General features: G+C 36.1%; 1 protein-coding gene across 4 annotated transcripts; it reads left to right on the plus strand.

The window, feature by feature from the left end:
- Window positions 1-119: 119 nt before the first annotated feature.
- On the plus strand, window positions 120-27,999 carry SLC25A31 (solute carrier family 25 member 31). 4 transcript variants are annotated; one of them, XM_027600691.1, is made up of 6 exons: window positions 120-523; window positions 9,980-10,107; window positions 18,414-18,531; window positions 20,600-20,629; window positions 22,297-22,364; window positions 27,088-27,999. In XM_027600691.1, exons 1-6 carry the CDS (start codon window positions 283-285, stop codon window positions 27,286-27,288), a joined length of 786 nt encoding a protein of 261 aa, XP_027456492.1. In that variant the 5' UTR covers window positions 120-282; the 3' UTR covers window positions 27,289-27,999. The 4 variants fall into 4 exon arrangements, with proteins under 4 accessions (XP_027456492.1, XP_027456494.1, XP_027456495.1 ...); XM_027600690.2 differs by having other exon boundaries at window positions 123-523; window positions 20,600-20,754; window positions 22,239-22,364; window positions 27,088-27,998; XM_027600693.1 differs by lacking the exon at window positions 20,600-20,629 and having other exon boundaries at window positions 121-523.
- The last annotated feature ends 1 nt before the right edge of the window (window position 28,000 follows it).

Here is a 28,000-nt window from a genome sequence, read left to right on the forward strand (position 1 = left end):
CCTGCGGGCAGCAAGGAAACCCCACAGGGAGAATTATCAGGGCCCCACTCGGCACAAAGGCGCCACGTGTCGGGAGTCACGTGGCCGGTGCCAGAAGGCGGGAGGCGGTTGGAGGCGCCTGCGCAGCTCCGGGGAACCCGGGCCCGGCACACTGATATCCCGACATCCTGAGCGCTGCATTCCCAGCAGGACGACGCCGAAGCGGTTTTCTGCATCGTTCTGTCGTCTTTCTCAGCCTTGTTTCCCACCGCTGCTGCTTGTTTTTACCTCCATTGTCCCACCATGCAGCGTGAACCGCCGAAGAAGAAGCAAGAGAAGTCGGAAAAGCGGCTCTTTGACCCCACATCCTTCGGGAAGGACCTGCTGGCAGGCGGGGTCGCAGCGGCTGTGTCCAAGACCGCGGTGGCCCCCATCGAGCGGGTGAAGCTGCTGCTGCAGGTGCAGGCATCGTCCAAGCAGATCAGTGCCGAGGCGCAGTACAAAGGCATGGTGGACTGCCTGGTGCGGATTCCCCACGAGCAAGGTGCGTACCAGAGGCCACCGTGCCAGCCTTTCCCATTCTAGGTCAGCTTCCCAGAAAAGGGGTGGAGCGAGAGGGGATGGACTGCACCACAGCCGCATCGGTCGGTGATGAGTTTATTTCTTCACTGTTGAGAATTCAGTTTCTTAACCACTCTTAAGAGACTAGGCTTCCTGGAGCCCAGAAGACCTATAACGTGACCAGTCCTGGGTAGGAGAGGCCACCACATTCTCTTTCTCTTAAGTTTCTCCTCAACATCAGGATTTATGCCTTGGTGCAGTTGTGCCTGACTCAGCAGGAAAGTGGTTCACCTCCCAGGATTGAGGGAGATGCCATTAGGTACTTGGCTGTATGTTAACAGGTGCTTTAAGGTGCTTAAATATTTGTTGAAATAGTACTTTTAAGAGAAGTACTCCAGATACGGAAGTGTCGGAGCCTCCCAGTACTCTGGTTCCTATTCAGTGAAAAGAAGTTCTGTTTATTCTTGAGAACTACTGAAGACCAAGGCGGAAACTGAAGAGGCATTCACCCCTACACAAATTTGTGGAGGGCTCCCAAAACTCAAAAAGACAAATGATATAAATCAAAATGCGAAAAATCCAAGATGAGCAAAATATCAAAATTTTAAATAAAGACAGTAATATTTTGCATCAGCCCTGCCTTAATTAAAATTTTGATCTTTTTTCATTGTGGAGGTTTTTTTCCCAGGATTATTGAAATGATTTCAAGGACTAAATAATGAAAGTGCTTTGTTAACCATTAAATATCCTCCAGTTGCAGAATTGCTTCTAAGTTAGCTAAGTGGATAAGAGGATAAATTTATCAACAATTTTCTATAATTCACCCACATAGTTGATTTCAACTGAAAACTCTATATGAACTTTAAAAAGGAAATGGGCTTATTTATTGTGTATTCTGAACAAGAAGTGAACTGGCTTCAACTCCAGTGCCATCCTTTCTTCCACTCCTAAGTCTATGGTTACTCTTCCATGAAAAAAGCCTTCTCTCCCTAGGGATGTAGTTACAACTCCTCTTGAGCTGTTGAGTGTAGTATTTATGGTGGAATGTAACTCTTTTTTTTTTTTTAAGATTTTATTTGAGAGAGAGAGAGAGCACAAGCAGGGGGAACGGCAGGCAGAGGGAGAAGCAGAATTCCTGCTGAGCAAGGAACCCAACTCGCCAGGCTCGATTCCAGGACCCTGAGATCATAACCTGAGCCGAAGGCAGATGCTTAACTGACTGAGCCACCCAGCTCAACCTACTGATGCCCCTGAGTGTAACTTTTAAGGCATCATCTAAGTTGTAAATTTAGAATGCCCGTCTAGGGAGCTGAGGTCAGATCTTTCATAGTGCTTCACATTTCTCCACTCCCATTTATCACCGTAAGCTTCCCATTTCCACCAGGGTTTTTAAAGGAAAAGTGGGAACCTATCTCTTCTTGGGTGATATTCTAAGACCTCTTCAGAGAAGTAAGGGACTCTTTAAAGCTAATCTGCTTTAAATATTTAGTCAGGTAAAGTTAAATATCCTGGTCAGATTGTGCTGATCAGTGCTAATTTATTTTATATTTTAAGTGTTTTAAATGATATTTAAACCTAAACATATTCAATATGGCTCTTGTAAATTGAGAGCATTCTGAATAGTATTCCAGTCCCTGTTTTCTTTACCTTCCAATGAGATGATCATAAGCAGAACTTTAAGATGTTTTCTATTCTTATATACAAGGCTTTGTTATGAATACACACACCATGGTATACTGTGCTAAGAGATTAGAATTCACAACAGAGATAATATTGCCACCTAGGGGCATTTTTTTTTTTTACAAACTTCTAGGGAATTTTTTGTTTAGCACAAAGATAGAAGGGTATAATCCTTAATTGCAATGATGTCAAAGGCAAAAGCCAGGGATGAGAAACATCCTGCTGCTGTACACGGCCAGTCCTACACAACAAACACTTATTCTGCAACCTGAATGACTCAGTTCTCCCACTGGGCATTCTTGTAGCAGTAAAACCTGTTTATGATTTTCTAAGCCTAGAACCTAACTCTGATTTACTTATAAACACAAACTATCTGGGACAGTTTCCATATACACTGATTCCAGAAATGCAACTACCATGTGAGTAGAGGGAATGTTGTACTTTGTTTTGTTAAGAATTGTACTAAGAGGCGCCTGGGTGTCTCAGTAGGTTAAGTGTCCGAATCTTGATTTTGACTCAGGTCATGAATTCAGGGTTGTGAGTTGCATCCCCGCCTCAGGCTCTGTGTGGGGCTCTGCACCAGATGGGCGCGGAGCCTGCTTAAGATTCTCTCTGTCTCTCCCTCTTCCTCTGTCCTTGCCCCGCTAAAAAAATTGTACTGAGAACTGTTCACCATTGGGAAAACTCACCAATTCTTCTTGTGATATTTGGTCACCACTTAACTATTGAATTCATGATGATTGCACATTTATATACACAAATATATTTATTAAGCCCTTTTAAAAGAAATGTTAATGGTATCTTAAGTATAACATTCATTATTAAGTAGAGGCAGGTATCTATTTTGTCTGTGGTGTATTCATGCCTCACCAATTTACTAATTACAGTACCTATTTTATTCAAAATGTCTTTATTTTATCTTCCTGTAGAGAGGGCATTATATGGATTTGTAAAAAATTGTTGAAGAGGTCACAGTCTTTGAATCCTATTTCTAGATAGTAAAGGAAGTATTGTAAAATATTTGTTCTGTATAGAGGACTTGAGTCTGGTAAGTTTGAGAATCACAGTGGTAGATCATTCTGGAATTTACCGAGGCAATCAAGTTCTGAAATTGTTATTTTCTGGAATTTACCTTCTGTCGTTTTTTTGAAAATCAAGACACATCCCCATCTCAAATGTTCTGAAGTTTCATTTGTGTTTCATGTTTGCTCTAATTTTACTGATAACTTTTCTTTAGGCAACATGAAATGAGCCTGAGAAAATGAACTCCTTAGGCACAAGTAGATGCTCTCACACTATCTTACCTTATCTCTGCTTTCTTTCTACCCCAAAGATAGATCTCTTCATTTTAAAGCTCTGAACTTAGCTTTAAACATCTCTTTGGGTACCTTTCATACTTCTTATAAACTTTCCTTGGCTTATGAAAGCTTCTGGATTTATCTTGGCTGATGCTATTCTTAAAGATTTATTCTATTCTTGGGGCGCCTGGGTGGCTCAGTCATTAAGTGTCTGCCTTCAGCTCAGGTCCTGGGATCAAGCCCCGCATCAGGCTCCCTCTTCAGCAGGAAGCCTGCTTCTCCCTCTCCCACTCCCCCTGCTTGTGTTCCCTCTCTCGCTGTGTCTCTCTCTGTCAAATAAATAAATAAAAATCTTTAAAAAAAAAAAAGATTTATTCTATTCTTTAGTTGGTTGTAGGACCTTCCAACTTTGTGTGCATTAATTTAATGCTGTTTAAACCTTTATTATACAAATAATCCATGTTTATTATAGAAAGTTAGAAAATATAAAGAAACAGAAAGTAAAATCACTACTAAAATCACCACAGTTAACATTTTGGTGTCTATGCAATAATTTTTCACTGGGCACAATATACATATATGTAAGAATATTTTAAATTAAAATAATTGTTTTATTTAATACATTGTAAACCTAATCTTTTAAAGATCTGATCTATGCAGCTCATTTTTAAGCACCTACCAGAACTCTTTTTTATTTTTTAGGAGTTTCTGACCATGAGGTTTTTTATATCTTCAAAACAGTGTTTTGGGGTATGGAAAGAAAATATTAGGCATTCACTTTAAATAAAATGGGAAAATAAACTTTATGATATTTGGTATATGAGTTGGCACTGGCACCTACGCTTGGGCCAAATGTGAATTATATATCACAGGACACTAAGGCATTCTGAAAAAAAGTATGAATTTACACACTAGAGAGGGGATGACATGCACCCTTCCTCAATTATTATATAATAAACATAGTTTATGTTTGCTCAATTGGATTTATAGAGACAAGAAGGCTATTTGAATATTTGAAATGATCAAGAAGACTATTTGAAACATAGATTCATGTATACTGTTCTTAAGAATGAACGTTACCCTAAGAGTGCCTTGAGATATATAGCAAATGATGGTATGAAAACATCATGATTAGTAAGATATCTAAAAATACTGTTTAATTGTTCAAATGAATACTAAATTATGCTCTAATATCTCCTAGCTATAAGTTTTTCCCAGCCACCCTATCTAAATAGCCCTTTCTCATTCCTCCATCTCCATATACTATTTTTGTTCTTATAGCCACTTGACATATTTATTTGTTCATTGTCTGTCTCCCTGGTCCCTCTCTCTCAGAATACAAGCTCTATAAGACCAAGAAATTTATTCTTAATGCTATCCCCAGCAAGTCTGCTACGTACTAGGTACCAAGTAAGAGGTTTTTAAATGAAAAAATCTTTATTTCATCCTTTTAATTTCTATTTTGGGTATATTTTACAAATGTGCATAATAGAGTAGTATAGTGGAAAGGTATATAATTTTTTTGGTGTATATACATTTGAAAGTCATGCTTACATATTTTTTACTGATAGGCATATTGTCAAAACATGTGGTAGCCCACCAGTCTAGAATATTTATACCCAAACATGCCTAGCATTCTCATTCTTGGCAAATAAGTTCATCAGTAAATGGCCCTGTAACTTTTTTCATTTTCCCATCAGCTCTATTTTAATTATTATTTTTTTTTAGTTTCAGGTTTTTATTTAAATGCCAGTTAGTTAACATACAGTGTAATGTTAGTTTCAGGTGTAGAATTACATACAACACCCAGTGCTCATCACTACAAGTACCCTCCTATCACCCATTTAACCTGTGTCCCCACCTGCCTCCCCTTCAGGAACCCTCAGTTTGTTCTCTGTAGTTAAGAGTCTGTTTTATGGTTTGCCTCATTCTCTCTTTTTTCCCCCCCATATTCATTTGTTTGTTCTATTTTAATTCTTAATTATTTTCTCAGAATTAAGTTTATAATAGTTTTTCTCAGCCTTAGATTTTGAAGAGATTATTTTTTTCTTAGCAGTTAAGTAAAAAACTTAGATATTTTGTTATTAACAGAGAAAGATACCACAATTACTATGTTTTTCTCTACCAATTTTGACAGTTTCTTAAGAAACTGTCCTTTTATTCTATATGACTTGAGAGAGTCAAAGTATTCCTACATTTGCATCACTCTTTTCCCTTGTTTTATTCTGACCAAAAATACTACTGTTTTTATCCAGAATGGATTATTCTTTTTTTTTAAATGGGCTTCCAGGCACCCCCAGGATGGATTATACTGACTAAAAAATACTACTGTTTTTACCCAGAGTGGATTTTTATAGAGAGGCAGTAGAGATTCAATAGCTCTAGGTCTGGAGTCAGATTCTGGAATCAGGTCCCAGCCTTTTCCTCACCTTGTGACCTTCAGCAATTTTTATTTAACTTCTGTCAGCCTCAATCACCTCAGTTGTATACTGGGTATAGTAATAGTACCTCCCCAATATGCTAGTTGTGAAGGTTAAACAAAGTGTTAAACCATGTGTCTGTTGCAATTAGTACTTAATAAATTTTATTTTATTTTTTTTAAGATTTTATTTATTTATTTGACAGAGAGACACAGCAAGAGAGGGAACACAAGCAGGGGGAGTGGGAGAGGGAGAAGCAGGCTTCCCGCCGAGCAGGGAGCCCAATGCGGGGCTCGATCCCAGGACCCTGGGATCATGACCTGAGCCAAAGGCAGATGCTTAACTGACTGAGCCACCCAGGTGTCCCAGTACTTAATAAATTTTAAGTCTTTAATCAGTATGTATTATTTCTTAAATTTACAGACATATATTCCTGATACTCATTTGTAAATGAATGTATTTGCATTATACAAAAAGTAGGTTTTTGTAGTCTGTCTGAGGCAACCTACTTAGATACATAGTGTACCTAAAGTATAGTTGAATAAAACCCTGAAACCTGGCCCCCAGAAATAATATTCCTACAGAAAATACATTCACAATTTCACTTTGAGGTTCCTTTTCCTTTGCACTCTTAGCAGGGACCTTGAAGCTCCTAAAAGCATGGTATAGCAGTGAGATGCAAGGAAAGGAATAAGAATAAATTTGTTAAGGGTGATCTATGAAAAAAAGATTAAAATGGGTTTTTTTTAAGATTTTATTTATCTGAGAGAGAGGACACAAGTGGCGGGGGGCGGGGGAAAGGGCAAAGAGAGAGGGAGAAGCGGGCTACCTACTGAGCAGGAAGCCCATCATGGGGCTTGATACCAGGACCCCAGCATCACAACCTGAGCAGAAGGCAGAGGCTTAACCAACTGAGCCACCCAGGCGCCCCCAGAGAGGAGTTCTTGACCTGGCACTGTAGCTTCAGGGAATCCGTGAATTCTGTGAAATATATGCAAAAGTATTTTATGTATGTGAGATTATATTTTTTTAGATATAAGCCATTAAGAGCTGCCAGTTTTCCTGTTATACTTCTAGGGATTTATTTGTTTCTAGATTTTTTGTTTGTTTAAGATTTTCATTGAGACATTGACATTTGTTTTGATGAATTTTTTAGGTTTCTTTCATGCAAAATGCATTTTTGCTAAAAAGAATAGGTTCTTCGGCCAACTCTACCAAACCCCTTGACTCATAAATCCAGTACTCTTTCATGGTCTTGTGTTAATTTTCAGATGACTTTGTCTTCAAGATCTTCCCTTATGTTTAATTCATTAGCCAAAGTTACAAACCTTTTTACTGCTCTTATATATGACACTCTTTTTTTTAAAGATTTATTTATTTATTTGAGAGAAAGAGAGAGAAAGCTAGCATGCTTGGTGGGGAGGGGCAGAGTGAGAGAGAAAATCTCAAGCAGACTCCCTGTGGACTTGGAGCCTGAGGTGGGGCTGGATCTCACAACCCTAAGATTATGACCTGAGCTGAAATCAAAAAGAGTCAGATGCTTAACTGACCGAGCCACCCCCACACCCGTCTATGACATTCTTTTGTGAAATAAATATCAATTCAGACTATAATCATAATTACAGAATTATTACTAATAACTTATAATCTAAAGCCCATAGTAACTCAGTACCATTCAGCTGAGTGAGCCATTTCCAAAATGACTATTAATGTTTAAAAGCCATGTATAAAATGGAAATTCTAATATCTTTTGATATATGGCACTTTTTCTAAACTTTACTTTTTTAAAACAAATTATTTTTTTTCAACTTAAATCCCATTTGATCATATTGACAATTTTCCGGCCAATATGTTCTTTTTCATCCTTTTAAAATCGACTTTGTCTTCTGCCAATAAACTGTCATTGTGTTACTATAAACCATGGTCTAGAAAATCAAATCATATTCTTCAGTATCATTTACACAGTCATATTTCATTCTCTGTATTTCTTTTCTGGAGATCTAACCTCTAAGAAAATACGAATGCTTTCTTAAATGTTTTCATTAACAACGAAGAACTTAAAAATCACTAAAAATACCTCCAAAAATTAGATTCACCAATCTCCCTCAAAAATTCAATGTGGCCATAACTAGCAAGAAATATTCCTGTATAATTTGCTTACATTTCTTATGTTTTAAGATTTTTACTTTGCTTCCATTAAAGAAAAACAGTTGACCTTTCTTAGTATAGAAAATATTCACTTGATTAAAGTATATATGGAAAAGTATTGTAGATAAGGGACTAAATTATTGAGCCAGATTTCTTGGGTTTGAATCCCAGAGCTACAGTTTTTTAAGTGACCTTGGGCGACTTACTTAACTTCCCTCTGCCTTAGAAGTTCTTTTTTAATTTGTTCCCTCATCTTTAAAATGGAGAGACTAATAGCATCCTCATGGGTGATTATGAGGATTGAATAAAAAGAAGTTCCTAGAATTTAGTACTGTTGTTTTTGTTAAACTGCCTCAAAAGTTTTTTATAATAATCAGTTTCTTTTTTTTAAAAAGAGGTTTATTTACCACACTTTAATAATCTTAGGACTTTTTAAGATTTATTTCTCCAGAAACCCAAACCTGGAATAGAGTTTTGTTGTCAGACACAAGACCTGACTAAATCCTGGTTGGCTATTTATTAACCATGTCTGTAGACAGTTTTTTAAACTTCTAAAGTTTCAGTTTGTGCATGTATAATATGGGTACTATAGGAGAACCTACATCATAAGCATAATGTGGTGATTAAATGAAATATACCGCCTTTGGCCAGTGCCTGGCACATATTAAATACTCAGGAAATGGTAGCATTTAGCACTACATGGTCCATGTCCTAGTAAAAACAGAATCAGTTGTGAGTACTGAGATTATTTCTTGGCTATTAAATATGCTTCTTAATTATCTTTGTGCAATTGCTTTACTTGCAGTTTGGGATTCACCAAAATTCTGTGTTGTTTTTTTTCCCCCCACAAATCAGACTTTCTTATTTAACAAGTAAATATAACTTTCAGTTTTTGAACATCAGCCCAGTCAACTGAGATTATTTTCATTTGAATTTTTATCTGTAGAAGATTGATTCTGGGTATTCTCCAAGCTGAGACTAGAGGTATCCTATTCAGAGTAGCCAGATCAAACCATTGGACAATTTGCAATCCATTAGAAACAACTATGGCTGCTGAAGAGATAGCCTATTGTATTCTAGGGCAGCTCAATTATAAAGATTATAAAGGTAGCTCTGAATTGTAGGGGTAACATAATGACTGCATTTTAAGAATTGGTCAGTCCATGGAGATTTGAAGTGGGAAGATTATGGGCATGGAAAGTTTTCTCCAGTCTCTCCATCAGGCCTCTGGAGAATGCCTTGAATTGTAAATTGATCCCTTTTCTGGCTAGGTTCCAGAAGGTAAAAATAAGTTTACTTTAGACTCTTTTTTTTTTTTTTGAGAGGGAGTCGTGGTAAGGGGCAGAGGGAGAGAGAGAGAGTTTTAAGCAGGCTCTACACCCAGCACAGAGCCCCATGCGCAGCTCAATCTCACAACCCTAAGTTCGTGACCTGAGCCAAAATCAAGAGTCAGACGCTGAACAGACTGAGCCACCCAGGGGCCCCCACTTTAGACTCTTAATGCTTTCTCATTTTCGTATGTATATATACAAACCAATTTGTTCTAACCATAGGAGTTGCATATCCTGATTTGGAAATGAGGTTAAGGATTACTAGCTTCTCTGACAAATATTAGAGAGCTCTTGTTTTTCTACTAGTAAAAAGCATTATATTCAAATGATGATACTTTCCATAGATTTTAAGGTATTTAAGGCTTTTTATTGGAAATTAACAAAATTGGAATGGGGTACATGGAGTTAACACTGCCTTTTTTCTTCAGTGGATTCACATGTAGACTTAATTTTTTTCATGAGAAAGGGTGTAAGTTTTAGATAGTTCAAATAACTAAGTTTGTTAAAACTATGGGAATTTTTTAATAATACAAGTTTATATTTAATATGTTTTCTTTTGTAGGTTTCTTCAGTTATTGGCGTGGTAATTTGGCAAATGTTATCCGATATTTTCCAACACAGGCTCTAAATTTTGCTTTTAAAGACAAATACAAACAACTTTTCATGTCTGGAGTAAATAAAGAAAAACAGGTAAGTACATTTTAATATCTATTATTTTCTAAGAAATAGTTGGATTTGCCTTAACCTATGATGTTTTATTTGGGGAGGAGGTGCTGAATGGTAGAAGAAATATTAAAACATATACATGTTATAATCACTATTCTACTGCAGTAAGAAAGTTCAAAAAAAGCAATCAACAGATCTGTATTCCTACATATCTGAGGAATTAATTTCCTAAAGAAGTACATTGTTTCATTTTTGTGACTAAGGCTCTACTTAGCTGATATTAAAGTGCATAGGAAGATCAAATCAAACAAAACAGAAAAGCAATAAATTGAAGTTGGAGGATTCTTTTTTTATCAAAAAAGTACTTTCTCTTTTCAAGGTAATCACTCCCTTGATTGCAGAATTTCAATTTCAGAATTTCCTATTTGTATGAACTATATGTCATTTGTTTTTGTTTCTATTTGTTTTGTTGCCTCCATATACACTATACCACCTATGTTACTCTTAAGGCCTTCCCTTCACCCTTACAAAGTCTCTCTTCCCCTTTATCCTTTCTCTTTTTCTCTTTCCCCCAACCAGCCAACCAATCAATTGAGCTGTCCTAGGAGGTTCTTTATAAAAACAGCTGTTTTTATAACATTTATTTGTTGCTGCCTTTTTAAATTTCTTTTCATATCCTTTATTCCCATTTTTTCACAATTTATATCTCTCCTTTTTTAAGATTTATTTATTTATTTGAGAGAGATAGATAGTGAGAGCAGGGGGAATGGGAGAGGGAGAAGCAGGCTCCCCGCTAAGCCAGGAACCCGATGTGGGACTTGATCCCAGGACCCTGGGATCATGACCTGAGCCAAAGGCAGACACTTAACTGACTGAGCCACCCAGGCACCCCTCACAATTTATATTTCATTAACAAATGTTTAATGAGTAATTTGCACTATTTTGTCATAGGAGATATAAAGGTAATGAAGAAAATTCTTTAGACTTAGAAGATCTGGATTTGGATCCTGGTGCTCTGTTATTTAGCTGTGTGAATTTTTAAAGTCACCTCTGTGATCCTTAGTTTTCTCATGTGAAAAAAGCTTATGACATTTAGATGAGATTACTTGTAAAGTGTTTATCATAGTACTTTGCTTTATGGTAGGCACTTGGAAAAATATTCCTGTCTTTTTTAGCTGACAGCTGTAATAATTGGAACTTTTCTTGACTCAGAACCTGCATCAGAGGTCCCCAAGATCACCTTCGTGTTCAGTGATTCACTAGGACTCAAAGAACTCAGAAAAGCTACTACACTCATGGTTTTTTACAGGAAAAAACTATAGGTTAAAATCAGCAAAGGGAAAAAGCACAGAGGGACAGAGTCCAGGAGAAACTAGATGCAAGCTTCTAGTTATCTTCTCCTAGTAGAGTCACATGGGCAGTACTTAATTCTCCCAGCAATGATGTGTGAGAATACATATGGTGTGTTGCCAAACAGGGTTGCTCACTTGAACATTGGTGTCCAGGATTCTTTTAGGAGTTGTGTAGACATGGAATGTGACTGTCCTTAGCTACTCAGTCTCCAGCCACCGCCAGTAACCCAGGAGATCAAACTGATATAAGTTAGCCCAGTGTCCCAAGCATACAAAAACAGATGTTTACCATAAATTCTCATGTTAGCATAAACTGTCTGGTGTGGCCCAAAGCCTCCAGCATACAAAGAGACTCTTACCAGGTAGGATATTCTGAGGGCTTAGACATTCTCATGAAGGAACTGGTCAGGGGCTGGTCCTGAAGATCTCAGTATATGAAGGGTTTGGGCAATGCAGGCTTGCTGATTTAACTCTACTGAACACTTCCCACCCCACCTTCCCAAAAAGATAATTTCTAGAAGACTAAGCCAAATGGAGAATTAACTCCTGAGTTAACCACAATATTTATATTACTGGCATCTATTCCTAACGTATAAATAACATTGCTCTAAAAGTTTTAAAGTTAACTTTGATCCTTGGTAAGTATCTGTAATAAATTTCAAATTACTAGAGCCTGAGGTAAAAACATCTTTAGTATTCCTATGAAAACATGCTATGTTATTTAGAATATAAAGGTATTCAGTCACAATTAAGTAATGTAATATTTAAATATACTATTTACTAAATTTGGATATTAATGACCCTTTTATTTCTGACTTTGGGCATCAAAATTTTATCTCATCTTTACCTCCCTAAAGTGAAGAAAAAGAACTAAAAACAGAAAATTGTTATTTTTGGTTTCTTATCTGGTCTTGAAAGAAGCAAGGAAGAAAAAACAAATATAGTATGTGAGTTTAAAAGTGATTTATCTCCAGATAGCCAACAGACACATGAAAAAGTGCTCAACATCACTCAGCATCAGGGAAATCCAAATCAAAACCTCAATGAGATACCACCTCACACCAGTCAGAATGGCTAAAATTAGCAAGTCAGGAAATGATAGATGTTGGCGGGGATGCGGAGAAAGGGGAACTCTCCTACACTGTTGGTGGGAATACAAACTGGTGCAGCCACTCTGGAAAACAGTATGGAGGTTCCTCAAAAAGTTGAAAATAGAGCTACCCTATGACCCAGCAATTGCACTACTGGGTATTTACCCCAAAGATACAAATGTAGTGATCTGAAGGGGCATGTGCACCCCAATGTTTATAGCAGCAATGTCCACAATAGCCAAACTATGGAAAGAGCCAAGATGTCCATTGACAGATGAATGGATAAAGAAGATGTGGTATATATATACAATGGAATATCATGCATCCATCAAAAACCAAAAAACGAAATCTTGCCATTTGCAGTGACGTGGATAGAACTAGAGGGTATTATGCTAAGCGAAATAAGTCAATCAGAGAAAGACATGTATCATATGAACTCACTGATAGGAGGAATTCTTAATCTCAGGAAACAAACTGAGGGTTGCTAGAGTGGTGGGTGGGAGAGATGGGGTGGCTGGGTGATGGACATTGGGGAGGGTATGGGCTCCAGTGAGTGCTGTGAATTGTGTAAGACTGTTCAATCACAGACCTGTACCTCTGAAACAAATAATACATTATATGTAAAAAAAAAAAAAAAAGATAGTAGGAAGGGAAAAATGAAGGGGGGGACCTGGAGGGGGAGACGAACCATGAGAGACTATGGACTCTGAGAAACAAACTGAGGGTTCTAGACGGGAGGGAGTAGGGGAATGGGTTAGCCTGGTGATGGGTATTAAAGAGGGCACGTACTGCATGGAGCACTGGGTGTTATACGCAAACAATGAATCATGGAACAGTACATCAAAAACTAATGATGTAATGTATGGTGATTAACATAGCATAATAAAATAAAATTAAAAGAAAAAAAGTGATTGATCTACCACCATGAGATATCACTGCCCATCTGTCAGAAAGGCTAAAATAGTGACAACACCAAATGTTGGTGAGGATGTAGAGAAGCTAGATTATTCTTATATTGCTGGTGGGAATGTAAAATGTTAACTGCCACTCTAGAAAAGAGGACAACAGTTTCTTATAAACTAAACGTGAACTTACTATACAGCCCAATAGTTACACTTTTAGGCATTATCCCAGAGAATGAAAGCTTAAATGCACACAAAAACCAGTGTGCACAATGTTCATAGAAGCTTGTTTCATAATAGACCAAAATCTGGAAATAACCCAGATGTCTTTCAACAGGTGAATGGTTAAACTATGGTGCATCACACCATAAATTACTATTCAGCAATAAAGAGGAACAAACTTTTGATAAAACAAATATTGTATGATCCCACTTAGGTATCTAGAACAGGCAAATTCCTAGAGACAAAAAAGAGAATAAGGGGCTAAGAAAGGAAGACTGAGAGTTTTATCTAATGGGTACAGAGTTTCTACTTGGGATGATGAAGTTTTGGAAGTAGAGAGTAGTGTTGTGTTGGGTGTTTTTAAGTGATTTTCTTTATTTGAGCGAGAGCACAAATGGGAGGAGAAGCAGAGGGACAAACAGACTTCCTGCTGAGTGGGTAGCCTGACTTGGGACTCCATCCCAGGACCCCAAGATCATAACCTGAGCCGAAGTCAGACGCTTAACTGACTGAGCCACCCAGGTGCCCCAAGAAGAGTGAGGTTTTTATGTTATTGTGAATGTACTTAGTGTCACTGAATTATAAACTTAAAAATGGCTAAAATGGGGGGCACCTGGGTGGCTCAGTTGGTTAAGCAGCTGCCTTCGGCTCAGGTCATGATCCTGGCATCCTGGGATCGAGCCCCACGTCCAGCTCCTTGCTCAGCGGAGAGCCTGCTTCTCCCTCTCCTTCTGCCTGCCACTCTGCCTACTTGTGCTCTCTCTCTATCTCTCTGTCAAATAAATAAATAAAATCTTTTTTTAAAAAATGGCTAAATGGGGGGCACCTGGGTGACGGGTGACTCAGTGGGTTAAGTGCCTGACTTCTGGTTTCAGATCAGGTCATGATCTCAGGGTCCTAAGATAGAGCCCCATGTTGGGCTTCATGCTCAGTGGGGAGTCTGCTTGAGATTCTCTCTCTCCCTCTCCCCTTGCCCCTCCCCCCACATGCTCTTTCTCTCAAATCTTTAAAGACTAAAATGATAAATTTTATGTTTTGTATATTTTATAATTTTTTAAAGAAACTTGATATATGCAGCAACTTTGAATGCTAAGTGAAAAAAACTCAATCTCAAAAGTTACTTGCTTTCTGATTTCATTTATATAACAGTCTTGAAAAGTCAAAATCATTGAGATAGAAACATAGTGGTGGTTGCTAGAAGAGAGGGAGGTGGTTATGGCTGTAAAAGGGTAGCATCGAGGGATCTTTATCATGGAACTGTTGACTGTGGCGGTGGTCACGTGAATCTGCATATGTGATAAAACTGCATATATCTAAATACACACACAAATGCACGTAAAATTGGTGAAATCTGAATAAGATAATCTTTATCAATGTTGATTTCCTCTACTATAGTTATGCTAGATATTAAGGGAAATTAGTTGGGAGGGTTTATAGACTCTCTCTGTATCCTTTCTTAGGATGCATGTGATTCTGCAATTTTTTCAAAGTAAGAAGCTTTTTAAAAATAACCATGGTGGGGGGGGCAGCGCCTGGCTGGCTCAGTCAGTTAAGCATCAGACTCTTGATCTTGGCTCAGGTCTTGATCTCAGGGTCATGAGTTCAAGCCCCATGTTGGGCTCCACACTGGACTTAGAGCCTTCTTTAAAAAAAATTAATAATAATAACCATGATGGGGAGCTATATGCCTACTGTATATGTTGTTTCATTGTATTTTCACCTTACCCTTTGAGGTAGTTATTTTTAATCCTAAATGTAAAGGTAAGGAAAGCAAGACTTGGAGGTGAGAGCACTTGACCAAATCATTTGTTCAGGTCTTTCTAACTCCCAAACTCAGATCCTTCAACTGCACTCTTATTTCTCTGTCAACTGAGGTAACTAAACTGAGTGAACCTTAGCTGAGCCTGGGCACAAAATGTTTCTCTGCCACGTTTTAGTAGCTTCCAGTACAGCCCTGACAAGGAAGACTAGAACTTCTCTCAGCTCTTTCATGCCCAGACAAACTTTGTTAGAAACAACTTCAGTTCTAGGGCATTTGTTCTTCAGTGCATCATTGAGTCTGTTAATGCGATATCTATTTGTCTAAAGTTGAAAATAAACAAGATTATTTTCCTCCAAAACCCTCAGATTCTTTCATCCTCCTCTCCCTCCCTGATTTCTCTCCTTTTACAATATAGTAATATCTGAAATTACTGACTTAAAATAACTGAAACTCTGATTTATACTGATACACCACCTCCTCTCGGTCTGTTTTATTTTCATGTTTAATTGTGGAAGGATAGATTTTTTTGTTATATGAACACTTGCAAGATTATAATTCAACATAGATACTTCTTTTCTCCCTCTCCTTGCTCCTTTCATTCTTTCCTCCTTCCCCCTTCCTTTCTTCCATCAGAAGGTTGGCCATACTACTTACACATGTTCTGCCTGCCTGTGTCATTTTTTCCAAAGCCCCACTTCCACTGTCAGAAGTGTCATGGTTTGAATAATAAATTATATGATAATCTACCCAGAAAGTCATTGATCTGCCTTCCTGGAATCCATGAATGTTTGAGGAATACCTTAAACCACTAAAAGTGTGTTTATACATATGTGATTTTTATTGGAAGAGGTTCTATTGCTTGCAACAATCTCAAAGAGATCTGAGACCTAAAATAGTTATTTAATATCTTTTCCATTTCTGTCCTTCCTGTTAATTGGCATAGGATTTTAGAGTCAAATTCCCAAGAAATAGACTCTGGTCCAGCTCATCTTTTTCTACCAGGTTACAGATTATGTACTAGATTATGGATTAGCTACCTTTGGGTCAGATGCCTCTGGGTGATTATGAAACATGGGTACCCATACAAAACCTAGGAATTTCACTGAAAAGGAGCCATGAGAGTCTGAGGACAGTATGTGGGATTACTAGTACCTCATTAAACAGATATTTATTGAATGCATTACTGTTATTCTGGGCAAGGCCCATGACTTGTTTTGTGAAATAAACAGATGAATTAAGAATCTTGGCCTCAAAAAAGTGCAAACAACCAAAATGGCCATGAACTGATGAATGGGTAAATAACATGTGGTAAATCCATATAATGGAATATTATTTGGCAATAAAAAAGAATGAAACGTTAATCCTGCTACCACATGGATGAGCCTTGAAAACATTATGTTAAATGAAAGAAGCCAGTCACAAAAGATACATACTGTGTTATTCCATGTGTAGGAAATGTCCATAATAGGCAGATCTCTAGGGACAGAAAGTGGCTTAACGGTTACTTAGGACTCAGGGGGATGGGGAGGATGTTGTGTGACTTCTGGGCTTTTTTGGGGGGAGTGATGAAAATGTTCTGAAGCACAGTCTGAATATACTAACAATCCGTTGACTTGTATGGTGAATTTACATTGGTAAATTGTATGGTGTATAAATATATCTCAGTAAAACCCTTAAATAAATAACAATAATCCTGACTTTAAGAAATTTATAGTCCTTATGAGGTAAGATAAAACATGTATACAAATACTTATAAATTGAAAGTAGAAAGTGATTGTAAATACTATTTAAATGAGAATCTGGAACATGTTGACATATTTTACATATTGGTCACAGGATTCACCTTTAATTCTCTGAGATCTGAAGTATTTATGGAGAGAAATGATTACACACAGTTTTGGATAGGTTTAGAAATCAGAGGTGTCATGGAAGAAGTTGAATTTGAATTAGAGTATAAATCAGTAACTTTTTGTTTAAAGAAGATAGGGGGCGCCTGGGTGGCTCAGATGGTTAAGCGTCTGCCTTCGGCTCAGGTCATGGTCCCAGGGTCCTGGGATCGAGTCCCGCATCGGGCTCCCTGCTCCTTGGGAGCCTGCTTCTCCCTCTGCTTCTCTCTCTCTCTGCTCCTCTGTCTCTCATGAATAAATAACTAAAATCTTAAAAAAAAAAAAAAAAAAAGAATACTTTTAAAGAAGATAGGAAAGTCCTTCTAGGCCAACAGAAAATTGAGAGTTCCAAAGCTATCTGAGACTTACAGAATAAAGTAAGAAACTGAACTTGACTAGAATATACAGTGGCCTTGTACCCTAGATTTTCTATAACCACTCCAATTCAAATATTCCTTTCTTCTCCAGTAAGCTCTAGATACTGAAAAGCAGTTTACTGGACCTAAGCAGGGCACACTTTAAATATTTATCAATAGTCCATGTGAACCAGTAGTAGATTAGTAAGGCCTAAGTTACATGCTGCTCAAATATATTATAATTGATTTCTGCCAATTTTCATGTCAGCAGTTGAAAGTAATATATTTTTTGAGCTGTTAAATTTTGAGCTGTTTAAATATCTACTAAAATTGCAAAGTGAAAATATGACATTATGAAGTCTTATTGCCCCCCGTACCAAAAAAAGGGTACAACTAAAGCCTCCATAGATGCCTAACGTTTTAGCCATAACTAACATGAGTATTAACAAAAAATTTATATAGTCTAAAGAGATGATTATCTTATGTGGCCTCATTTGCTAATTTGGGCTACTTTTGCTGGAGGCAATTAAAATATCTTAGAATTTCTGTGTATCAGCATTTAAACTGTATCTCCCAGACTGCCTGGAAAGAAACAAAGCTTCATGGACATGAAGGGAAATATTTTGGATAATATGATATACATTATTATAAATGTTTACTTTATAAAAGCAAGTTTGTAAATCTGGCTTCTTAACCTTTATAAAAATAAGAATTTTAAACAGATTCTATAGTAACCACTTTTTAATTAATATGTTTCAGTTCTGGAGGTGGTTTTTGGCAAACCTAGCTTCTGGTGGAGCTGCTGGAGCAACATCCTTATGTGTCGTTTATCCGCTAGACTTTGCCCGAACCCGATTAGGTGCTGATATTGGAAAAGGTATAGAATTTTCAAAAATACTAACTCTCCCTTCTTTGTGTTTTGAGTGAAGCATTATTTATTGTAGTTATGCTATAATGACAGCTTGAAATACATTCTAAAATCTTACCCTAAACCAAATGGTAGAGTCTTGGGCCTAAAGATTACTATGTTTTTCTTTTCCCTCAAAAGAAGGAAGGGGAAGGCCAGCACTGCAGTAACAAAAGAGCAAATACAAAGACTTCTTGTAACTTACTTCTAGTTTTTTCCTAGAGAGCCACCTCTTCTATCCCTCCATGAACTTATTCCTGTTATTCCTTATTCAACTATGGTACTCTCCAGGTTACATATACAGCTCTCATGCTAGAGATTCCCTTTTCCTCTCTCCTTCCTTATTTTATTTATCACATCTTCCTGTGTTTTTGTTATACTCTTGTTTTGGTAGATTATGTTCTTTAATAGCTTTCTGAGCTTCTTGAGAAGAGTGGATAGGAGACAGATTGAGATCTTACATGTCTAAAAATGTCTCTGTTTGACCCTTTTACTTACTATTTGGCCATATGTAAAATTCTACTTTAAAGTTACTTTGTTTCACAATTTTGAAAGCATTTCTCTGGATTCTTGTTTCTAATATTGCTCTTAAGAAACTGATCTCCTAACTGTTAATCCTTTTGTGTATGACTTTTTTTCTTTTTCATTACTTTATGTTCCTGATGGTCTTGACATTTCACAATGATATATCTTGTGAGACTTTTTTCAGCAATTGTGGAAGTAACTCAATTGGCCCCCTTCAGTCTGGAGGCTTGTGTTCAGTTCTGAGGATGGCAGAGGAGCAAGTCACTTTGCTGCTCAAGGATGAGGTTTTGAGCATCCAGATGCTACTTTGCTTTCACCATAAGAACAATACTTACTTCCTCTAATTTCTAAGTCTTTCTGAGGTTATTGGGGTAAAATGGCTTGCTTTTTCTTCTGTAAGAACGTAGGCTTCAGCTTTTTTCTGCTCTGACTTACCACTTCTCCATCTGCTTTCCATCTTGCTAAAATTTGTGGATTTCATTCTCTGCCATGTACTGTTCTTGCCTATATGGCTTTAAACCTGTTTTGTTCTTTTATTACCATTTTAGTGGAATTTCTTAAGAAAGCAGAGATTTATTCAACAAATACTTATTGAGTGCTTGCTGGGACCCAGGCCCTGCCTCAGATATAAGATGAGAGACATACAAATAGACACCGCATATAAAACATGGAGCTCATGGCTCATGTACTTTATGGTTTAGGGGAAGACACAAATAATAAAAGAAATGAATGACCAAAATATACTATCATTTAGCAATAAATGACATGCAAAGATATTTAGGAGCAGGGAGTGACATCAATTTTAGATGAGTGATTAGAGAAAATGCCTCAGAAAGGGTAGCAGTTTGAACAAAGATGAAAATAATGAGTTCCATCTAACATGTTTAACTGGCAGTTCAAATATTCTTGTTATTGTTAAGAAAGTGACAAAAATTCCTGTATCTTGTTTTTAGTTCAGTTCTATAATTTTCTATTCTCTCAGAATTGAGAGAATTTAGTTTATTTTGAAAACTATATTCTACATACAATATTTTTAAAATATTGTCAAAGAGTTCTAGGTGAAGGGAAAATAAAATCAAAACCAGTAAACACTAGAAAAATATGATAACTCATCTAAAATGTTAATGATCCTTAAAGTTGCTGGTTTTTAACTGTCTTTTTACTGTATCTGGCTTTCTGCCTTTCAACTGAAGCAAGTCATAGAATTTTTCATTCCCATTTTCTGAACTCCAATTAGTAGCTTCTGGTAATTTTATGTTTTAAGCCAGTCAAATTGCTTGAATTTGATTGTTTTTATAAGATTAATATTTTCAGTTAAAATCTTTTAAGATACTATTTGAAACCTTAATTCTCTTTAAAGAAATTGGAGGATTTTGATTTGTGCTCTTTTTTATTAGAAAAATTTCTAAATGGCAGTTTCAGAATTTTTAAATCTGTAAGATTAATTTACTTTGATTAAAGTGTTTGTCTGATATATAATGTTGCTAATACATTTTAAATGGCTTTATTTTAGGTCCTGAAGAGCGACAATTCAAGGGTTTAGGTGACTGTATTATAAAAATAGCAAAATCAGATGGAATTGTTGGTTTGTACCAAGGATTTGGTGTTTCAGTTCAGGGTATCATTGTGTACCGAGCCTCCTATTTTGGAGCATATGACACAGTTAAGGTAATTTGGGGCTTTAACTGATATATATTAAATACATAGTTTGTTTCTTTTTATTGTTTTAATTAGTAGTTTGTTCAGCAGATACAAACTTTTGCTTTTAATTATAGAAATCAAAATAAATGCTGAAATAAGAGACATTATAGAATCCTGTTTAATCGTGACTTTGCCATAACCTTATTGAATTATAACTCTATTATGGATCTGACTTTAGATATAAAGCATAAATCCAAACATTAAGTTTTTGTGCTGTTTGCAACTGAAAAACTCACTATACATCATGTTGCAAATAGAAAACATGCTAATTAGGCTTACATCATAATCAAATCAAATCTTTAGCATATAGAAAGGCATCTTCTAAGAGTTTTTCTGATTTTACATTCATTTTATTATCACTTTCTGACATGCAGATAATCAGCTTACTATCTCATCATTTTAGAAAGTAGGCAAGGCATAACTAGTTAAATGTAATAAATGCTACTAAAGCTCAGTTATCTATTGGGTACTGTTAGATTCTGTATTGTATTCTCCAGGTTATTCTGCAATTTGTCTTTTCATTTCAGATTTTAACAGCATTTCCATGAAGTAGGAAAGAGGAAGATTGTAATAATGGCTACCATATTTTGAGTTACTACTTAGTTCTAGGAACTTTGTTAAGTACTTCCCTGCGGTATCCTAGGATAGCTTTTAATATCTCCCTTTTTTAAAGATAAACAACCTAGGAATAGTTAAGTAATTTGTGTTAAGTAGCAAACAAAAATCCCATGCTCTCAGTCACTTCCAAAAGGAAGGAGTGAAGTTAATATTAGTGTTGTTTATAAATAAGATTAAAACTTGAGGGAAATTTTTTTATATGTTTAACATACTGTCTTGGCCTTCCCTCATTAGTATAAATGTAATTGAAGGTCATTTTTATTGTGGTCTAGACATGTTACTTTCAGTTTCTTGTGTATTTTTTAGACAGATTAAGTTAATGGAAATTAACAAGTTCTTATGTATGTTTATTTAGTCATGGAAAATTTTATGTATGCTCTCCCTCTGTTTTTCTCTATTATCACCTGTAGTAGTTACAAAATTTAGGAGTGTTTCTTCACTAGCTTAGAGCTTTAAAGATGCTTATCAAATACCTATTGATGATAATGTCAGGCATTATTTAATTTTTTTTCAACTCTGTGAAGAAAGCTAAGAACTTTTTTGGTCACTGGCAGCTATCTCCCCTAGTGTTTGCCATTAATAACAAATCTCTGGTAATAGCAAGTATGCTTTCTTTTTTCAGGTATGCTTTTAAAGTAAAGCCATGTGTGGCATATTTCTTTCTTATTCATCTCCTGATACTGTTTTAATCTTTTCACATTAAATCCAACTGTGTTTTATTGCATTTTAAGTATAATTGAACCCTCTTTCATTATAGGAAGTTCTACTTTGACTTAAGAATTTAAGATATTTGGGAAATTTAGATGGTTACTTGACATGTTTTTCTTTTCTAGGGCTTATTACCAAAACCAAAGGAAACCCCATTTCTTGTCTCCTTTTTCATTGCTCAAGTTGTGACCACATGCTCTGGAATTCTCTCTTATCCCTTTGACACAGTTAGAAGACGCATGATGATGCAGGTATTTTATATTATTATTTGTGAGTTTAATTGAATTTTCCAATATCTTTGATATTCAAATATAATTTATTCAAATTTTAGAGAAATTTTGGCTGAAAGGCAGGTCATCTGTTTTACTTACTAAAATAAATGCATGATGTGCTCTGTCTTACATCCTTTCCTATTCCAAAACAGCCATCGTCCAGCAAAAGTTTCTTCCTTTTCTGTTATTAGAATAGAAATGCCTTCCACTCCTGTAACATATTGTTTGAAAGGTGGAGAGGGGTGGCAGTGATTGGATGAGTAGTATGTCTATCCTAAATGAATATTAGGTTAAGTAGAATAAACCCTGTCACAAGCTACTGACATATGTCATTATTTGTTGTAATACATTTTAGTAAAAATAATTTTTAACTCCAAGGATGAAAACTTGTTTATTTTTTTTATTTTTTTTTAAGATTTTATTTTTATTTACTTGACAGAGAGAGACACAGCAAGAGAGGGAACACAGGCAGGTGGAGTGGGAGAGGGAGAAGGAAGAGGCAGGCTCCCCGCCGATCAGAGAGCCCGACGCGGGGCCTGATCCCAGGACCCTGGGATCGTGACCCAAGCCGAAGGCAGACGCCCAACGACCAAGCCACCCAGGCGCCCCGGATGAAAACTTGTTTAAAATGATGTGTGCTCTAAGTATAAATCTCTGGGGCCCCTGGGTGGCACAGTCGGTTAAGCGTCTGACTCTTCATTTCTGCTCAGGTCATGGTCTCGGGGTTGTGAGCTTGAGCTCTGTGTTGGGCTTAAAACTCTCTCTCCCTCCTCCTCTGCCCCTCCTCCATGCTTTTTCTCTCTCTCTCAAATAAATAAAATCCCTAAAAATAAATACATAAATAAATATAAATCTCCAAATCAAAATTTTGGTACAGTCTTCATTGATGTTACTTGTTACATTCATTTATTCAGCAAATATTTGAGTGCCTAATCTATGCTAAGTTGCAGCAACACAAATAAAATAAGGTAGAACCTGCTTCCAAATTCATAGCATAGCACTGAATGCATACAGTTAATGGTTTAAATAGAAATGTGCATAGATTCCGGGAATGCAATAGAAGAAGGATACCTAAATGCTTAAAGTGATCAGATGTAGCCCCTTGGAGAGCTAAATCTCTGTAAATAGATTTTTTTCCTCCAGATAGAGAACATTCTAAGCAGAGGGGAAAAAACATACATGGAGGTATGGCTTGAGTAGTAGTAGTAAGTAGTTCAGTATACGTAGATGATAAGGTTCATGAGGGCAATTGAAAATAAAATAATGAGGCCAGAAAGCTAGGATAGTTATATAATGCTTATTGTGTTCCAGATATTGTCCTAAGCATTTTGCAATTTAACTCATTTAATTCTCAAAACAATGCTATGATGTGTAGTTACTATCATTATCCTCATCCTCATTTTATGTCTATAATTGGTCCTGGGAGAACCCTGTAGGCCACCTGAAAAGGTAAAACGTAACTATTATTATTCACTAATAGACTATTTTTAAAGTTACTCCTTTTTACATGTGTGTTTCCTCTTGATCTATATGTAGCTCTAGTTTAATACATTGAAAAACCTTTTTAAATGGAAAATCAATTTGTATACAGGCTGTGGATTAGGTAAATGATACTGTTTTGATGTACTTTGGGTTTGCAAGAAAATATTCTTATTTTTAGAAAATTCACACGGAAGTGTTTAAAGGTAAGGAACATGATAATCTGCAACTTATTATCAAAATAATTAAAAAAAAATTGTGAGTGTATGGGGTTTTAGGTATATGTGTGTGTTACTAGGACTGCCATAACAAAGCACCAGAGACTGGGTGGCATCAGTAACAGAAATTTTTTCTCACAGTTCTGGAGGCTAGAAGTCTGAGTCAAGGTGTCCAGCAGGGTTGGTTTCTTCTGGTGGCTTCTCTCCTTGGCTTGTAGAGAGCTTTCTCCTTGTGTCTTCCCATGGTCTTTTTTCTGTTTCTCTTCTTATAAAGATAGCCAAATTGGGTTAGGGCCTACCCTAGCCAGCTCATTTAATCTTAATTACCTTTATAAAGACCCTGTCTGATGAATGGATAAAGAAGATGTGGTATATATATACAATGGAATATTACGCAGCCATCAAAAAAATGGAATCTTGCCATTTACAATGACGTGGATGGAACTAGAGGGTATTATGCTAAGTGAAATAAGTCAATCAGAGAAAGACAATTATCAGATGGTCTCACTGATATTTATGAAAATTTAAGAAACAAGGCAGAGGATCATAGGGGAAGAGAGGAAAAAACAAAACAAGACAAAACCAGAAAGGGAGACAAACCATAAGAGACTCTTTTTTTTTTTAAGATTTTATTTATTTATTTGAGAGAGAGAGAGAATGAGAGATAGAGAGCACGAGAGGGAAGAGGGTCAGAGGGAGAAGCAGACTCCCCGCTGAGCAGGGAGCCCGATGTGGGACTCGATCCTGGGACTCCAGGATCATGACCTGAGCCGAAGGCAGTTGCTTAACCAACTGAGCCACCCAGGCGCCCACCATAAGAGACTCTTAATCATAGGAAACAAACTGGAGGGTTGGAGGAGAATGGGGTGGTAACTGGGTGATGGACATCGGGGAGGGTATGTGTTGTAATGAGCCCTAGGTATTATGTAAGACTGATGAATCACAGACCTGTACCCCTGAAACAAATAATACATTATAAATACATACATACATACATACATACCCTGTCTCCAAATATAGTAATATTCTGAGGTACTGGGGATTGGGACTTCAATATATGAATTCTGGAGGGACACAATGCAAACCCATAATAGTACTTTAATTTTTGTATTTTCATTTTATATCCAACAACTTTGTTAAACCCTATTACAAATGCTAATCTATATATACACTCTTAGGTTGTGTGGGGGTTTTTTGTTGTTTTACACACACAGATATATAATCTGTGATTAATGCGAGGTTTCTTCCCCTTTCTTATCAATTCTTGTACCTTTTATTTCCTTTTCTTGCCTTTCTGCACTGACTGAGACCTCTGATTCAGTGTTATTAAAGAAGTAATAATTAGGGGCTCCTGGGTAGGTCAGTCGGTTAAGCGTCTGCCTTCAGCTCAGGTCATGATCCCAGGGTCCTGGGATCAAGCCCCGCATCAGGCTCCCTGCTCAGCAGAGAGCCTGCTTCTCCCTTTCCCTCTGCCTGCTGCTCTGCCTACTTGTGCTCTCTCTCTATCAAATAAATAAATTAAAAAAAAAAGAAGTAATAATTACCAACATGTCTTTTTTGCTAATCTTATAGGAATGCCTTCAAAGTTACATAAATTAATGTTAGCTGTGGGGTTTTTGTAGTTATCCTTCATCATATTATGGCTGTTCCTTTCTGTTTTGGGTTACAACAGTTTTTAAACATGAATGGTGATTCTATATCTGTTGAGATGATTTTCTATATCTGTTGAGATAATTTCATTTTTCTATATCTGTTGAGATGATTTCATTTTTCTTTTTTCATATGTTAATATATTACATTAACCTGTTTTCCAGAGCTAAACCAACTGTATATGTCTAGTAAACCCAGCTTGTTCATTATATATTGTATTTTATATTTTTAGCTGGGTTTGATTTGCTAGTTTTTGTTCAGAAGTTTTACATTATTTCAGTGACTTTGGTTTGTAATTTTTCCTTCCTGTATTGTCCTAGTCTAATTTTGGTATCAAGGTTATGCAAACCTTATAAAATATATGGGGGAGTCTTCCACTTTTTCTCTTCTCTAGAATAACTTCTGTAAGATTGAAATTAAATATTCATTGAATATTTAGTAAGGCTCACATATAAAGCCATCTGGACCTGTAGTTTTCTATAAGAGGATTTTCAACAACTGATTAGATTACTTTAGTGAATTTCATATATTATTCTAATGTTTTATTTTTTATTCTGTTGGTAAATTATACTTTTTGAGGAATTTGTCCATTTCTTCTGAGTTTTCAAAATAGGTTTCATGAAGTTGTTTGTAATATCATCTTGCTTTTTCTTAATCTCTGGATCATCTGCAGTGATGATACCTTTGATGTTTCTAATAACTTTGGAGACTTTTCTCGTTTTTCCTCGAACAGTGTTTCTAGAAATATGTCAGTAAACTGTATTTCAAATAACTAACTTTGACTTTGTATGCTTTCTGTTGTATTTATTTCCTATTTCCTTAATTTCATAATTTCTGCTGGCTACTTTCTTATTTCTACTTTCTTTAGGTTTTTAAAAATGTTTGGGTAGCTCATTAATTTTCAGCTTTTCCTTTCTAATATTTCAACGTCATTAATTTCCTTATAAGTTACCACTCAAGCTTCATCTTACAAATTTAGTTAAGGAGTTTCATGGTTATTATTAGGTTTTATATATCTTCTAAGATGTGTTTTTCTTAGTATCCAAACAGTTGATAGTTTTCTAGTTGTCTTTTTTGCTGTCAGTTTCTCACTTAATTGCAATGTAGTGAGAAGGTAAATCATAGTATGTGATGACCATCTTTTGAAATTTAAGCCTCATATATGGTCAGTTTTCAAGTGGGCCAGAGAAGTATGAGTATTCTCCAACCACTGGGTGCAATATTCAATATATGCCTATTAATGCAACATACTTATTCAACAGAGTGTTAATTTTATCTGTCCTTAGTGCTGAAAAAAATCTCTTAGGATGAAAGATATTAAAACAATGGCAAACTATTTGTCTTCCTTTGTATAGAGTGGTGAGGCTGAACGGCAATATAAAGGAACATTAGACTGCTTTGTGAAGATACACCAACATGAGGGAATCAACGCATTTTTTCGTGGTGCCTTCTCCAATATCCTTCGTGGTACAGGGGGTGCTTTGGTGTTGGTACTATATGATAAAATTAAAGAATTCCTTAATATTGATATTGGAGGTAGTTCATCAGGAGATTAAGAAATACATGTATTTAACTTGTTAAACATACAAATTATATAGCTGCCATTTGTATACAATTTAATAGAGTGTTATTACTGTCAATATTTTTTAGAATCCTAATTCTACAATAAAGCATATGCTTTTTCAAGGATTTTAAATACTAAAAATCAGATAAATGTGGGTTTCCTTCCTACTTAGACTCAAACTTTAATGAGACATATGACTTATAAGTAGTATGTGTTATATCTATTAGTTTAAAATCTTTTTCTTTTCTGATGAAAAATTAAAATGTATAACACTAAAATCTAAGAAATGAAAGCATATTCTTTTTAAATGCTCTTCTCTTAATATAACTGTCTTCTCATCTTTTAAAATCATATGATATGACAAATATTAAAAGCTTATCAGGAGATGGCATCATATTTATGGGCAGAAGTAAACTTTCTTCTACAACATCTCTATTAAGACAGCTCAGGTATTACTATGTATAGTTTATTTTATCATATACCTGTTATAAGCACAGATTCTAGATCTGATCATAAAAAATTGATGACTTTATGATAGTATAAACATGTGGATGGAAAAGATATAAAATGGTGTGCCTACTTTTATCTTTAAAATAAAATTTGGCTAATGTGAATATATCTTGGAACAAAAAATATACCTTTGAGAATGTTTGTGTCTCTGTATTGATAATAAAGTTTAAAACTGTTATATATGAGCTTTTTTC

The sequence above is a fragment of the Zalophus californianus genome, chromosome 2, assembly GCF_009762305.2.
Source record: "Zalophus californianus isolate mZalCal1 chromosome 2, mZalCal1.pri.v2, whole genome shotgun sequence".
In the NCBI taxonomy this organism is placed as follows: Eukaryota; Metazoa; Chordata; class Mammalia; order Carnivora; family Otariidae; genus Zalophus; species Zalophus californianus.